The sequence below is a fragment of the Coccinella septempunctata genome, chromosome 2 (assembly GCF_907165205.1).
Source record: "Coccinella septempunctata chromosome 2, icCocSept1.1, whole genome shotgun sequence".
Lineage (NCBI taxonomy): Eukaryota > Metazoa > Arthropoda > Insecta > Coleoptera > Coccinellidae > Coccinella > Coccinella septempunctata.
In genome coordinates this window covers 50859960-50876709 of record NC_058190.1, presented here as the reverse complement: position 1 = coordinate 50876709, position 16750 = coordinate 50859960, and the positions used below count along the sequence as shown (strand labels likewise).

General features: G+C 38.9%; 1 protein-coding gene across 3 annotated transcripts in view; it reads right to left on the bottom strand.

Moving 5' to 3' along the window:
- Nucleotides 1-16560, bottom strand: part of LOC123307738 (E3 ubiquitin-protein ligase HACE1-like) — a 72186-nt gene extending 55626 nt beyond the window's left edge. The window contains exons 1-2 of one of the 3 annotated variants that reach the window (XM_044890160.1): nucleotides 16151-16560; nucleotides 14533-14608 (exon numbers count right to left, since the gene is read on the bottom strand). In XM_044890160.1, the coding sequence (XP_044746095.1) occupies nucleotides 14533-14608; nucleotides 16151-16157 (83 nt within the window). In that variant the 5' untranslated portion in view covers nucleotides 16158-16560. Of the gene's footprint in view, nucleotides 1-14154; nucleotides 14248-14532; nucleotides 14708-16150 lie in introns of those variants that run through there. The other 2 variants (XM_044890159.1, XM_044890161.1) reach the window with 2 other exon arrangements.
- Between the last annotated feature and the right edge of the window lie 190 nt (nucleotides 16561-16750).

Sequence of the window (16750 nt, the reverse complement as noted above, 5' to 3'; positions counted from 1 at the left end):
CACCACCGATCGATAAACATTCCGAAATTTGGGGAAGTTGTTAGTTTTGAACTCCAACTCGGTTAACTATTCGGTTCGGGAAAATTAATCGGTAAATACGCGAATTCGGGAAACAGGACAAACAATAGAAACATGTTAAAGGGTGGGCTTGATGCATTGTTGCATCATCGGTCGAATAACTGGTGTAGTATTCCACCATCGTTCGATAATCATTCCGAAAATTGGGTAAGTTGTGAGTTTTGAACTCCAACTCGGTTAACTATTCGGTTCGGGAAAATTAATCGGTAAATACGCGAATTCGGGAAACGGGACAAACAATAGAAACATGTTAAAGGGTGGGCTTGATGCATTGTTGCATCATCGGTCGAATAACTGGTGTAGTATTCCACCATCGTTCGATAATCATTCCGAAAATTGGGTAAGTTGTGAGTTTTGAACTCCAACTCGGTTAACTATTCGGTTCGGGAAAATTAATCGGTAAATACGCGAATTCGGGAAACGGGACAAACAATAGAAACATGTTAGAGGGTGGGCTTGATGCATTGTAGCATCATCGATCGAATAACTGGTGTAGTATTCCACCATCGTTCGATAATCATTCCGAAAATTGGGTAAGTTGTGAGTTTTGAACTCCAACTCGGGAAACGATTCGGTTCGGGAAAATTAATCGGTAAATACGCGAATTCGGGAAACGGGACAAACAATTTAAACATGTTAAAGGGTGGGCTTGATGCATTGTTGCATCATCGGTCGAATAACTGGTGTAGTATTCCACCATCGTTCGATAATCATTCCGAAAATTGGGTAAGTTGTGAGTTTTGAACTCCAACTCGGTAAACTATTCGGTTCGGGAAAATTAATCGGTAAATACGCGAATTCGGGAAACGGAACAAACAATAGAAACATGTTAAAGGGTGGGCTTGATGCATTGTTGCATCATCGGTCGAATGACTGGTGTAGTATTCCACCATCGTTCGATAATCATTCCGAAAATTGGGTAAGTTGTGAGTTTTGAACTCCAACTCGGTAACTATTCGGTTCGGGAAAATTAATCGGTAAATACGCGAATTCGGGAAACGGGACAAACAATAGAAACATGTTAAAGGGTGGGCTTGATGCATTGTAGCATCATCGATCGAATAACTGGTGTAGTATTCCACCATCGTTCGATAATCATTCCGAAAATTGGGTAAGTTGTGAGTTTTGAACTTCAACTCGGGAAACGATTCGGTTCGGGAAAATTAATCGGTAATTACGCGAATTCGGGAAACGAGACAAACAACAGAAACATGTTAAAGGGTGGGCTTGATGCATTGTTGCATCATCGGTCGAATAACTGGTGTAGTATTCCACCATGGAAAGTTATTCAATCCGAAATTTGGGGAATTGTGAGTTTTGAACTCCATCTCGGGAAACGATTCGGTTCGGGAAAATTAATCGGTAATTACGAGCATTCGGGAAACGAGACAAACAACAGAAACATGTTAAAGGGTGGGCTTGATGCATTGTTGCATCATCGGTCGAATAACTGGTGTAGTATTCCACCATCGAAAGATAATCAATCCGAAATTTGGGGAAGTTGTGAGCTTTGAACTCCAACTCGGGAAACGATTCGGTTCGGGAAAATTAATCGGTAATTACGCGAATTCGGGAAACGAGACAAACAATAGAAACATGTTAAAGGGTGGGCTTGATGCATTGTTGCATCATCGATCGAATAACTGGTGTAGTATTCCACCATCGAAAGATAATCAATCCGAAATTTGGGGAAGTTGTGAGTTTTGAACTCCAACTCGGGAAACGATTCGGTTCGGGAAAATTAATCGGTAATTACGCGAATTCGGGAAACGAGACAAACAATAGAAACATGTTAAAGGGTGGGCTTGATGCATTGTTGCATCATCGATCGAATAACTGGTGTAGTATTCCACCATCGAAAGATAATCAATCCGAAATTTGGGGAAGTTGTGAGTTTTGAACTCCAACTCGGGAAACGATTCGGTTCGGGAAAATTAATCGGTAAATATGCGAATACGGGAAACGAGACAAACAATAGAAACATGTTAAAGGGTGGGCTTGATGCATTGTTGCATCATCGTTCGAATATCTGGTGTAGTATTCCACCATCGATCGATAATCATTCCGAAATTTGGGGAAGTTGTGAAATTTGAACTCCAACTCGGGAAACGAATCGGTTCGGGAAAATTAATCGGTAAATACGCGAATACGGGAAACGAGACAAACAATAGAAACATGTTAAAGGGTGGGCTTGATGCATTGTTGCATCATCGATCGAATAACTGGTGTAGTATTCCACCATCGATCGACAATCATTCCGAAATTTGGGGAAGTTGAGAGTTTTGAACTCCAACTCGGTTAAGGGGAAAATTAATCGGTTAATACGCGAATTCGGGAAACGAGACAAAAAATAGAAACATGTTGAAGGGTGGGTTTGATGTATCGATCTCGACGGTTATTCGATATCATAGAAGATAATGGTGCTTCAAGAAGTACCTTAGTAGTAGTTTATTCCTTATGTCATGGTTCTTATAGAGAGGTAACTTCTAGAAACTCTTGTATGAGCGCTCAAAAATGAGGCATTCATACACCTCTTTCCAAGCAGTAAATCCTAAAGCTGCATCCATATTTTTCCTTTGTGTACCGAGCGGTCTTGCCAATCAGCTCACAGAGTCATGATGTGGATGCAGCGTAAAAACCATGAAAATGGTGGTTTTATACAGAATTCCTAGAAACTCGGGCCAATGTAATGGAAGAAACAGAGATTCGCCCGACCGACAGATGGCGAATCCCCGTTAGTTCTAAATTTTCGGCCACAGTTCTAGAGAATTCCTCATAAGCCCATCATGACTCTTACGAGTCACGAGTACCAGTATGAGGATGTCGGTTAGACCCACCACCTACTGATATTAGGTTCAGTGGATTGCTTGCCATTCCACACCTATTGAAAGTGGGCTCAGTGGGCTGTCATCCGGGGCTAGGTATATATGTATTAAAAGGAATTTTTTGCGTGCTATGCTTTCGAATAACAGACTGGTATAGTTTTCCACCACCGATCGATAAACATTCCGAAATTTGGGGAAGTTGTTAGTTTTGAACTCCAACTCGGTTAACTATTCGGTTCGGGAAAATTAATCGGTAAATACGCGAATTCGGGAAACAGGACAAACAATAGAAACATGTTAAAGGGTGGGCTTGATGCATTGTTGCATCATCGGTCGAATAACTGGTGTAGTATTCCACCATCGTTCGATAATCATTCCGAAAATTGGGTAAGTTGTGAGTTTTGAATTCCAACTCGGGAAACGATTCGGTTCGGGAAAATTAATCGGTAAATACGCGAATTCGGGAAACGGGACAAACAATAGAAACATGTTAAAGGGTGGTCTTGATGCCTTGTTGCATCATCGGTCGAATAACTGGTGTAGTATTCCACCATCGATCGATAATCATTCCGAAAATTGGGTAAGTTGTGAGTTTTGAACTCCAACTCGGTTAACTATTCGGTTCGGGAAAATTAATCGGTAAATACGCGAATTCGGGAAACGGGACAAACAATAGAAACATGTTAAAGGGTGGGCTTGATGCATTGTTGCATCATCGGTCGAATAACTGGTGTAGTATTCCACCATCGTTCGATAATCATTCCGAAAATTGGGTAAGTTGTGAGTTTTGAACTCCAACTCGGTTAACGATTCGGTTCGGGAAAATTAATCGGTAAATACGCGAATTCGGGAAACGGGACAAACAATAGAAACATGTTAAAGGGTGGGCTTGATGCATTGTTGCATCATCGGTCGAATAACTGGTGTAGTATTCCACCATCGTTCGATAATCATTCCGAAAATTGGGTATGTTGTGAGTTTTGAACTCCAACTCGGGAAACGATTCGGTTCGGGAAAATTTATCGGTAAATACGCGAATTCGGGAAACGGGACAAACAATAGAAACATGTTAAAGGGTGGTCTTGATGCCTTGTTGCATCATCGGTCGAATAACTGGTGTAGTATTCCACCATCGTTCGATAATCATTCCGAAAATTGGGTAAGTTGTGAGTTTTGAACTCCAACTCGGTTAACTATTCGGTTCGGGAAAATTAATCGGTAAATACGCGAATTCGGGAAACGGGACAAACAATAGAAACATGTTAAAGGGTGGGCTTGATGCATTGTTGCATCATCGGTCGAATAACTGGTGTAGTATTCCACCATCGTTCGATAATCATTCCGAAAATTGGGTAAGTTGTGAGTTTTGAACTCCAACTCGGTTAACTATTCGGTTCGGGAAAATTAATCGGTAAATACGCGAATTCGGGAAACGGGACAAACAATAGAAACATGTTAAAGGGTGGGCTTGATGCATTGTTGCATCATCGGTCGAATAACTGGTGTAGTATTCCACCATCGTTCGATAATCATTCCGAAAATTGGGTAAGTTGTGAGTTTTGAACTCCAACTCGTTAACTATTCGGTTCGGGAAAATTAATCGGTAAATACGCGAATTCGGGAAACGAGACAAACAATAGAAACATGTTAAAGGGTGGGCTTGATGCATTGTTGCATCATCGATCGAATAACTGGTGTAGTATTCCACCATCGAAAGATAATCAATCCGAAATTTGGGGAAGTTGTGAGTTTTGAACTCCAACTCGGGAAACGATTCGGTTCGGGAAAATTAATCGGTAAATACGCGAATTCGGGAAACGAGACAAACAATAGAAACATGTTAAAGGGTGGGCTTGATGCATTGTTGCATCATCGATCGAATAACTGGTGTAGTATTCCACCATCGATCGATAATATTCATTCCGAAATTTGGGGAAGTTGTGAGTTCTGAACTCTATCTCGGGAAACGATTCGGTTCGGGAAAATTAATCGGTAAATATGCGAATACGGGAAACGAAACAAACAATAGAAACATGTTAAAGGGTGGGCTTGATGCATTGTTGCATCATCGTTCGAATATCTGGTGTAGTATTCCACCATCGATCGATAATCATTCCGAAATTTGGGGAAGTTGTGAGTTTTGAACTCCAACTCGGGAAACGAATCGGTTCGGGAAAATTAATCGGTAAATACGCGAATACGGGAAACGAGACAAACAATAGAAACATGTTAAAGGGTGGGCTTGATGCATTATTGCATCATCGATCGAATAACTGGTGTAGTATTCCACCATCGATCGATAATCATTCCGAAATTTGGGGAAGATGAGAGTTTTGAACTCCAACTCGGTTAAGGGGAAAATTAATCGGTTAATACGCGAATTCGGGAAACGAGACAAAAAATAGAAACATGTTGAAGGGTGGGTTTGATGTATCGATCTCGACGGTTATTCGATATCATAGAAGATAATGGTGCTTCAAGAAGTACCTTAGTAGTAGTTTATTCCTTATGTCATGGTTCTTATAGAGAGGTAACTTCTAGAAACTCTTGTATGAGCGCTCAAAAATGAGGCATTCATGCACCTCTTTCCAAGCAGTAAATCCTAAAGCTGCATCCATATTTTGCCTTTGTGTACCGAGCGGTCTTGCCAATCAGCTCACAGAGTCATGATGTGGATGCAGCGTAAGAACCATGAAAATGGTGGTTTTATACAGAATTCCTAGAAACTCGGGCCAATGTAATGGAAGAAACAGAGATTCGCCCGACCGACAGATGGCGAATCCCCGTTAGTTCTAAATTTTCGGCCACAGTTCTAGAGAATTCCTCATAAGCCCATCATGACTCTTACGAGTCACGAGTACCAGTATGAGGATGTCGGTTAGACCCACCACCTACTGATATTAGGTTCAGTGGATTGCTTGTCATTCCACACCTATTGAAAGTGGGCTCAGTGGGCTGTCATCCGGGGCTAGGTATATATGTATTAAAAGGAATTTTTTGCGTGCTATGCTTTCGAATAACAGACTGGTGTAGTTTTCCACCACCGATCGATAAACATTCCGAAATTTGGGGAAGTTGTTAGTTTTGAACTCCAACTCGGTTAACTATTCGGTTCGGGAATATTAATCGGTAAATACGCGAATTCGGGAAACAGGACAAACAATAGAAACATGTTAAAGGGTGGGCTTGATGCATTGTTGCATCATCGGTCGAATAACTGGTGTAGTATTCCACCATCGTTCGATAATCATTCCGAAAATTGGGTAAGTTGTGAGTTTTGAACTCCAACTCGGTTAACTATTCGGTTCGGGAAAATTAATCGGTAAATACGCGAATTCGGGAAACGGGACAAACAATAGAAACATGTTAAAGGGTGGGCTTGATGCATTGTTGCATCATCGGTCGAATAACTGGTGTAGTATTCCACCATCGTTCGATAATCATTCCGAAAATTGGGTAAGTTGTGAGTTTTGAACTCCAACTCGGTTAACTATTCGGTTCGGGAAAATTAATCGGTAAATACGCGAATTCGGGAAACGGGACAAACAATAGAAACATGTTAAAGGGTGGGCTTGATGCATTGTTGCATCATCGGTCGAATAACTGGTGTAGTATTCCACCATCGTTCGATAATCATTCCGAAAATTGGGTAAGTTGTGAGTTTTGAACTCCAACTCGGTTAACTATTCGGTTCGGGAAAATTAATCGGTAAATACGCGAATTCGGGAAACGGGACAAACAATAGAAACATGTTAAAGGGTGGGCTTGATGCATTGTTGCATCATCGGTCGAATAACTGGTGTAGTATTCCACCATCGTTCGATAATCATTCCGAAAATTGGGTAAGTTTCGAGTTTTGAACTCAAACTCGGGAAACGATTCGGTTCGGGAAAATTAATCGGTAAATACGCGAATTCGGGAAACGGGACAAACAATAGAAACATGTTAGAGGGTGGGCTTGATGCATTGTAGCATCATCGATCGAATAACTGGTGTAGTATTCCACCATCGTTCGATAATAATTCCGAAAATTGGGTAAGTTGTGAGTTTTGAACTCCAACTCGGGAAACGATTCGGTTCGGGAAAATTAATCGGTAAATACGCGAATTCGGGAAACGGGACAAACAATAGAAACATGTTGAAGGGTGGGCTTGATGCATTGTTGCATCATCGGTCGAATAACTGGTGTAGTATTCCACCATCGTTCGATAATCATTCCGAAAATTGGGTAAGTTGTGAGTTTTGAACTCCAACTCGGTAAACTATTCGGTTCGGGAAAATTAATCGGTAAATACGCGAATTCGGGAAACGGGACAAACAATAGAAACATGTTAAAGGGTGGGCTTGATGCATTGTTGCATCATCGGTCGAATAACTGGTGTAGTATTCCACCATCGTTCGATAATCATTCCGAAAATTGGGTAAGTTGTGAGTTTTGAACTCCAACTCGGTAACTATTCGGTTCGGGAAAATTAATCGGTAAATACGCGAATTCGGGAAACGGGACAAACAATAGAAACATGTTAAAGGGTGGGCTTGATGCATTGTTGCATCATCGGTCGAATAACTGGTGTAGTATTCCACCATCGTTCGATAATCATTCCGAAAATTGGGTAAGTTGTGAGTTTTGAACTCCAACTCGGGAAACGATTCGGTTCGGGAAAATTAATCGGTAAATACGCGAATTCGGGAAACGGGACAAATAATAGAAACATGTTAAAGGGTGGGCTTGATGCATTGTAGCATCATCGATCGAATAACTGGTGTAGTATTCCACCATCGTTCGATAATCATTCCGAAAATTGGGTAAGTTGTGAGTTTTGAACTCCAACTCGGGAAACGATTCGGTTCGAGAAAATTAATCGGTAAATACGCGAATTCGGGAAACGAGACAAACAATAGAAACATGTTAAAGGGTGGGCTTGATGCATTGTTGCATCATCGATCGAATAACTGGTGTAGTATTCCACCATCGGAAGTTATTCAATCCGAAATTTGGGGAAAGTGTGAGTTTTGAACTCCATCTCGGGAAACGATTCGGTTCGGAAAAATTAATCGGTAAATACGCGAATTCGGGAAACGAGACAAACAATAGAAACATGTAAAAGGGTGGGCTTGATGCATTGTTGCATCATCGATCGAATAACTGGTGTAGTATTCCACCATCGATCGATAATCATTTCGAAATTTGGGGAAGTTGTGAGTTTTGAACTCCAACTCGGTTAACTATTCGGTTCGGGAAAATTAATCGGTAAATACGCGAATTCGGGAAACGGGACAAACAATAGAAACATGTTAAAGGGTGGGCTTGATGCATTGTAGCATCATCGATCGAATAACTGGTGTAGTATTCCACCATCGTTCGATAATCATTCCGAAAATTGGGTAAGGTGTGAGTTTTGAACTCCAACTCGGGAAACGATTCGGTTCGGGAAAATTAATCGGTAATTACGCGAATTCGGGAAACGAGACAAAACAATAGAAACATGTTAAAGGGTGGGCTTGATGCATTGTTGCATCATCGATCGAATAACTGGTGTAGTATTCCACCATCGAAAGTTATTCAATCCGAAATTTGGGGAAATTGTGAGTTTTGAACTCCATCTCGGGAAACGATTCGGTTCGGAAAAATTAATCGGTAATTACGAGCATTCGGGAAACGAGACAAACAATAGAAACATGTTAAAGGGTGGGCTTGATGCATTGTTGCATCATCGATCGAATAACTGGTGTAGTATTCCACCATCGAAAGATAATCAATCCGAAATTTGGGGAAGTTGTGAGTTTTGAACTCCAACTCGGGAAACGATTCGGTTCGGGAAAATTAATCGGTAAATACGCGAATTCGGGAAACGAGACAAACAATAGAAACATATTAAAGGGTGGGCTTGATGCATTGTTGCATCATCGATCGAATAACTGGTGTAGTATTCCACCATCGATCGATAATAATCATTCCGAAATTTGGGGAAGTTGTGAGTTTTGAATTCGGGAAACGAGACAAACAATAGAAACATGTTAAAGGGTGGGCTTGATGCATTGTTGCATCATCGGTCGAATAACTGGTGTAGTATTCCACCATCGAAAGATAATCAATCCGAAATTTGGGGAAGTTGTGAGTTTTGAACTCCAACTCGGGACGCAATTCGGTTCGGGAAAATTAATCGGTAAATACGCGAATTCGGGAATCGAGACAAAGAATAGGAACATGTTAAAGGGTGGGCTTGATGCATTGTTGCATCATCGATCGAATAACTGGTGTAGTATTCCACCATCGATCGATAAATAATCATTCCTAAATTTGGGTAATTTGTGAGTTCTGAACTCTATCTCGGGAAACGATTCGGTTCGGGATAATCAATCATTTAATACGCGAATTCGGGTAACGAGACAGAAAATAGAAACATGTTAAAGGGTGGGCTTGATGCATTGTTGCATCATCGATCGAATAACTGGTGTAGTATTCCACCATCGATCGATAATAATCATTCCGAAATTTGGGGAAGTTGTGAGTTTTGAACTCCAACTCGGGAAACGATTCGGTTCGGGAAAATTAATCGGTAAATACGCGAATACGGGAAACGAGACAAACAATAGAAACATGTTAAAAGGTGGGCTTGATGCATTATTGCATCATCGATCGAATAACTGGTGTAGTATTCCACCATCGATCGATAATCATTCCGAAATTTGGTTAAGTTGAGAGTTTTGAACTCCAACTCGGTTAAGGGGAAAATTAATCGGTTAATACGCGAATTCGGGAAACGAGACAAAAAATAGAAACATGTTGAAGGGTGGGTTTGATGTATCGATCTCGACGGTTATTCGATATCATAGAAGATAATGGTGCTTCAAGAAGTACCTTAGTAGTAGTTTATTCCTTATGTCATGGTTCTTATAGAGAGGTAACTTCTAGAAACTCTTGTATGAGCGCTCAAAAATGAGGCATTCATGCACCTCTTTCCAAGCAGTAAATCCTAAAGCTGCATCCATATTTTGCCTTTGTGTACCGAGCGGTCTTGCCAATCAGCTCACAGAGTCATGATGTGGATGCAGCGTAAGAACCATGAAAATGGTGGTTTTATACAGAATTCCTAGAAACTCGGGCCAATGTAATGGAAGAAACAGAGATTCGCCCGACCGACAGATGGCGAATCCCCGTTAGTTCTAAATTTTCGGCCACAGTTCTAGAGAATTCCTCATAAGCCCATCATGACTCTTACGAGTCACGAGTACCAGTATGAGGATGTCGGTTAGACCCACCACCTACTGATATTAGGTTCAGTGGATTGCTTGTCATTCCACACCTATTGAAAGTGGGCTCAGTGGGCTGTCATCCGGGGCTAGGTATATATGTATTAAAAGGAATTTTTTGCGTGCTATGCTTTCGAATAACAGACTGGTGTAGTTTTCCACCACCGATCGATAAACATTCCGAAATTTGGGGAAGTTGTTAGTTTTGAACTCCAACTCGGTTAACTATTCGGTTCGGGAAAATTAATCGGTAAATACGCGAATTCGGGAAACAGGACAAACAATAGAAACATGTTAAAGCGTGGGCTTGATGCATTGTTGCATCATCGGTCGAATAACTGGTGTAGTATTCCACCATCGTTCGATAATCATTCCGAAAATTGGGTAAGTTGTGAGTTTTGAACTCCAACTCGGTTAACTATTCGGTTCGGGAAAATTAATCGGTAAATACGCGAATTCGGGAAACAGGACAAACAATAGAAACATGTTAAAGCGTGGGCTTGATGCATTGTTGCATCATCGGTCGAATAACTGGTGTAGTATTCCACCATCGTTCGATAATCATTCCGAAAATTGGGTAAGTTGTGAGTTTTGAACTCCAACTCGGTTAACTATTCGGTTCGGGAAAATTAATCGGTAAATACGCGAATTCGGGAAACGGGACAAACAATAGAAACATGTTAAAGGGTGGGCTTGATGCATTGTTGCATCATCGGTCGAATAACTGGTGTAGTATTCCACCATCGTTCGATAATCATTCCGAAAATTGGGTGAGTTGTGAGTTTTGAACTCCAACTCGGGAAACGATTCGGTTCGGGAAAATTAATCGGTAAATACGCGAATTCGGGAAACGGGACAAACAATAGAAACATGTTAAAGGGTGGGCTTGATGCATTGTTGCATCATCGGTCGAATAACTGGTGTAGTATTCCACCATCGTTCGATTATCATTCCGAAAATTAGGTAAGTTGTGAGTTTTGAACTCCAACTCGGTTAACTATTCGGTTCGGGAAAATTAATCGGTAAATACGCGAATTCGGGAAACGGGACAAACAATAGAAACATGTTAAAGGGTGGGCTTGATGCATTGTTGCATCATCGGTCGAATAACTGGTGTAGTATTCCACCATCGTTCGATATTCCGAAAATTGGGGAAGTTGTGAGTTTTGAACTCCAACTCGGGAAACGATTCGGTTCGAGAAAATTAATCGGTAAATACTCGAATTTGGGAAACGAGACAGACAATAAAAACATGTCGAAGGGTGGGCTTGATGCATTGTTGTATCATCGATCGAATAAAAGTCTGGTGTAGTTTTCCACCATCGATCGATAAATATTCTGATATGTGGGGGAAGTTGTGAGTTTTGTACTCCAACTCGGTTAACGATTCTGTTCGGGAAAATAAATCGTTTAATACGCGAATTCGGGAAACGAGACAGAATATAGTAAAATATCAAAGGGTGGGCTTCGTTTCGGAAAAATAAATCGGTTAACACGCGAATCGGGAAAAAAGTTAGACAATAGCAGTCGTTAAATTTCGGGCCGCGTAACTCCGCCTCTGGTAATGCTGCCAGTAGCATTAATTTCCAGTGCCGGTCCCAAGCCCGGATAAAGGAGGAGGGTGCAGCAATGAAATATAAAATTTTTAAAATTGTTGTATTATTGGTTGTTTCAAACATACTCATTCGGTAGAACTGGAACATTTCGGAAATTACCAAACATTTATTCATTCAGAGCATAATGGTAAGTACGTATCTTTGAAGCTTAAATCAAATAAGTATTAGCTCCTCATACAGACTAATTGTTCTTAAAAATTGAAAATTTGAGAGAGAATGCGACAAACGGATATCATGAATTAAGGATGGATTCGTATTAAGAGGTTTTAATCTACTGAGTGCCTTCGTTTGTGATATAGAGGATGATGTTGAACTTATTTTCAAAAATATGAGGGGCAATCGAACAATTGTTGTAGATACCGTACCAAACATTCATCGAGAATCTAACTTGGGAATTTTTTTGAATTATTGATCTTGGATTATTCTGAGAAATTACAATTATTTTTTTCTCAATTCGAGGAAAATTTAAGGGAACGCAGTCGTGAAGGGTGACTAATCTGTAAAATTCCATAATTCTACCGATAAGTTCAAAATTTATTGAACTATGACGCTTCACTCCTATAAGGGAATGTTTATTGATCACCCTTTATGACGGTGCCAAGCGGAGATTCATAATTTTTATTTCGAATTAATTCTTCGTGGTTACGAAAACGAAAAAAAATCATAATATTCACTTACAGGGTGACACAATATTCATGAAAATAGGAAAAGTCCGAAATTTTCCCAGTACGGATCTGATTTATTCGATTTTAAAAATATCAAAGAAAGGCGATGTGTAAAGGGTGACAAAACTTCAAAATTTGAAATCATTCGGTCGATTTGTTCGAGAGTTATTGAACTGTGAAATTTTACTCATAAGATGAACACCACCCTGTATATCCCAAACAAAGGCACTCAGGCCAAAGAGTAACCAAACAGTTGGTTAGTCTTTGCTCAGGCCGTTAAAACCTCTTGATACGAGTCCAATCTATGATATTAATTCATGGTATCCATTTGCCGCATTCTTCCCGGGACATCCTGTATATTTGACGATGATTCTCGGTAGGTATAACAGATAACCCATTAACAAAATGTTTTTGGACAATTGGAAAGTAATGGACCCTGATTTGTCGAAACGATTATGATAACATCAGACGCCAAATTTTCATTGTAGCAGACAAAAGGCCTGAACACTTTGTTCATAAGTTTTACTACTGGAAGCCTGAAAATTAAACTATATAACGATAAATGAATGAGCTATACCTTTTATTGCTTGTATATTCTTCGAAAAGCTTTCTATGGGGCAAATATTCGGATCTTATGGAGAGAACTTGACGAACTGTGTCTAGATCGGTGTATTTGAAGTTTGCAAAAAATAATCCAGAAATTATTACTCAAATCAATATCAGTTTGACAATTATTCGAATATTAGAATTTCGCTCAATCTGAAAAAGTCTTCTTTTATGGAATGGCAAATTTTTATGCTATTTCCAAAGTGTGGATGATAGAGAGAATTTAATTTTCGAGAAATTCACAACAATCCAAATCTTAGGTGGTAAACAAATCAAATCATCAAATTTAGAAGGAATTTAGTGTAGGTATACTTCATTCATATTTATTTTAGCAGTCTGTTGGCCATGAAATAATTTTCTCAAGTTTTTGTAACTAGAACGGAGTAAGGTTGGCACTCATGAAATGCCATAACGCCGTTGCCACAACTAATATCAATTTTAATAAATACTTAATTATTATTATTATATCGATGTATTAAGATGAATAGCCACAAATACGCGCCAGTTGTCCTGTTAATTGTTTATTCATGTGAAATCTCTGTTCAAAGGTGAACTTCCTTCAATTCACCTTTTACTTATATTGATACAAGATGTTTTTTGTTGAAGAATTTAACATTCTTGTAATTATCTGTTGATTCCTTCAGGAGATACCCATTCCCAATCACTGCATCATATGCCTTTCATCTTCGGGATTACAATTTTGAAATCTACGACTGATGTAACGCATTCAAACTTTAGCCAAAGAAGATAACGAACATTAACTCTCCTCAAGCTAGTGCATATTATCATATCATACTGATCTCTTGTATTTTCCATGGAAACAACTGGATTTGGTATGCCTTCAATCAGTTTGTATAAACTTCAATTATGTTCATCACATATTTTCCGAAGAGATTCGACATTGTGATAAAATACGTAATAACAGAAACTTTTTCGTAGAACAGGCAACATAGCGTTGATTTAAAACCCAAAAATGTTTTGACAAGCGTCATAACCCCACATTTTCGTACTATACAGACTTACAGAGTGAAATATGTCAAACTTCCATAGCCAACCGACTGCTAAAATAAAAGTGAATGGAGTACAGGTACTATTCGAGCACTTACCTACCTTTACTTTAAATTTATCAAAATTCATGGAGAAGAGTACCCCAAAACAGCTGTGGAACTTGACAAACAATAGTGGGCGACAGAAGTTATAAATATGGCTTATTTCAGTTCATGCGGAACCAGAGGACAGATCAATATACATCTGTGTGTTATTATGACTTCTAGGGATAGGGATGCAGACAAACTGCAATGAATTTCGAAAAGGGAAAGGGACCCCCTGGGACCTTAAACCCTAGACAGAATCTCTTCGACGCAAAGATTACAGAGTTAACTCTATAATCTTTGCTTCGACGAACACGATGAATGAGATTTTGACAGATAAGCAACGCCAATTCGTCAGTAAGAAGTGTATTGAATTGTATTCAATTTATGTACCTACCTACTCTTTCCGGAGAAAAGGTTTTCAAATAGCCACAATAAAACCTTCTGTTGTTCTTCGGAAGTGGTACCCACATCTGGAATAAGTAGATAGCTCATCAGAGATCAGTGAAAATTTGTACTAATCTTAGGCTGAAAATGTAGATATGTATTATAGGTACTACTGAAAAACTGAATATTCAGAGAATTATTTCAAATAACAAAAGTTAAATGTCAAGACTAACGATTACACTCATGTAAGATGTCTAAAACACTGGTGTGTGCACTTGTCACTTTTTGCAAGCATCAACATTTCAGAAAATCGGGGATATGGGATCAGTTTCGTGGCGGCGCCACCATGTCATTTGCTTCGTTTTATCCTTGTTCTATCAAAGGAAGTTCAAGATACTCTCTCGTTTTATTTTGTTTTCCGTTGATATCGAATGTCGATCAACTAGTGCAAAATATGAACTGGCCCATTTTGTCAGCTGTTAAGGAATATTTGTGATTTACAGTTCAATTTTCGTTGTAAAAACAAATTTGTCAACATTTCAACACTACCGAATAAGGGTTCAAATGAGTATTTACTGTTCTTCTTCAAGATAATTTCCGTTTGACAACTTGAATTCGTGAGGGGGGTAATTAAATATGATTTCAATAAAACACAATTGATTGGTCAAATATCCAATATATTCAGTTGATAGAAAGGTAATTTTCACTATATCTATTCAGGAAGAATATTTGAAGAACAAACTCGAATAGATTTATCAATTTCTGATTCTCAATACATGCTCACAATTCACATCACGTATTTCCAATACAGTTTCTTTGAAATATTGCTGAAGTTGCCATAAAACTTAGCTATATCCTTCTCGAATGTTCCTTCATCTGATTTTTTCTGCCTCAAATTCCAACAACACCGAATTATTCGCTGTAGTACTTGATTGTCCATACAGAAACCTGAACTTACTGAACGACATGTTAAATAAATGAATGTTCTACACCCCTTTCTCGAAACTAATACATTTTCACACACCAATAATCGCTTATAAATACAACATATTCGTTAGTCGTAGGAAAGTATTCAAATTATTTTCAAATATCAATTGACGATGCTCTGTCAAATTCTTAACAGCGCTACCTACAGTGGGAAAAACGAAACTGGTCCGATATCCCCACGAAATTAAAAACAATATCGAATCAGTGAATACACCAGAGTTTTAGACATCTTACACTCATGGAATAAGCTTAGAACATAGATCTATGTTCTAAGGGAATAAGTCATGCATTTCCATCGAATTATCATGAAATTAACGGTTTTCAAATGATGACTAACGGCCGTTTTCAATAAACCTATCTCTATCCATCGTTTCACTTACTGACGATTAGTATTAGTAACTCTTGGTAACAATTCTAAAATATATCTACAGATAGATCAAAGAAACGAAATCACATGCATTTTCTATCTTCAGTAACTGAAACAATGGATGGATAGGAATATCGAAAACGGGTTAACGGATAGGAGAATTCTATAAGGATTCTCAAATCTACGAAATTCGAAAATTTAACGAAAATATTTCAGAAAAGGTCTCATATTTTACGTTTAAAATCAGGTAAGTTGAAGTATGACCTCATCGTACCTTTCATTGGCTAGTTTGCGTTTGAGCAGTTGGATAGGTTCATTCTAGGTATATAGAGTCGGGAGGACATGCAAAATTTTATACATTTGTGGAGGTTTAAGGTGTTTCACAACCCCTTCTCAGTTATTAAACATTCGTTGGCATTTCTGCACGTAATCTTGAAAGTTCCCTTGGCTTGTAAAGGTGGATAAAGTGTCTGTTTGGAATATAACGTTCGTTTGTCAAACTTTCTCATTGAAACACGGTAAGCACCGAACATATGAGTGAATTTTTTCAGTTTTTTTTTCTCAGATAAATTTTATTTTGTATCATGTCATATGGCTTAACCATAGACTTATTACTTATTATGTCTATGGGCTTAACGGGTAGTTTCTCAATTTCGGCTTTGCATTAGGAATTCTAAAAGTTGGAATATTTTGAAAGGTTTAGTAATAAAGAATCCTTGTGTAAAATTTATATTGATGAATTCGATTAATCAACTCGTTGAAAGTATTAAGTAGATTGTTAATGAAATCAGCTAATTAACAATCAACGACGCAGGGTAATATAGTCCAGTTTATTTTTCAAAATGTTTTGTTGTCTTTATCGCCTCGTGTGAAA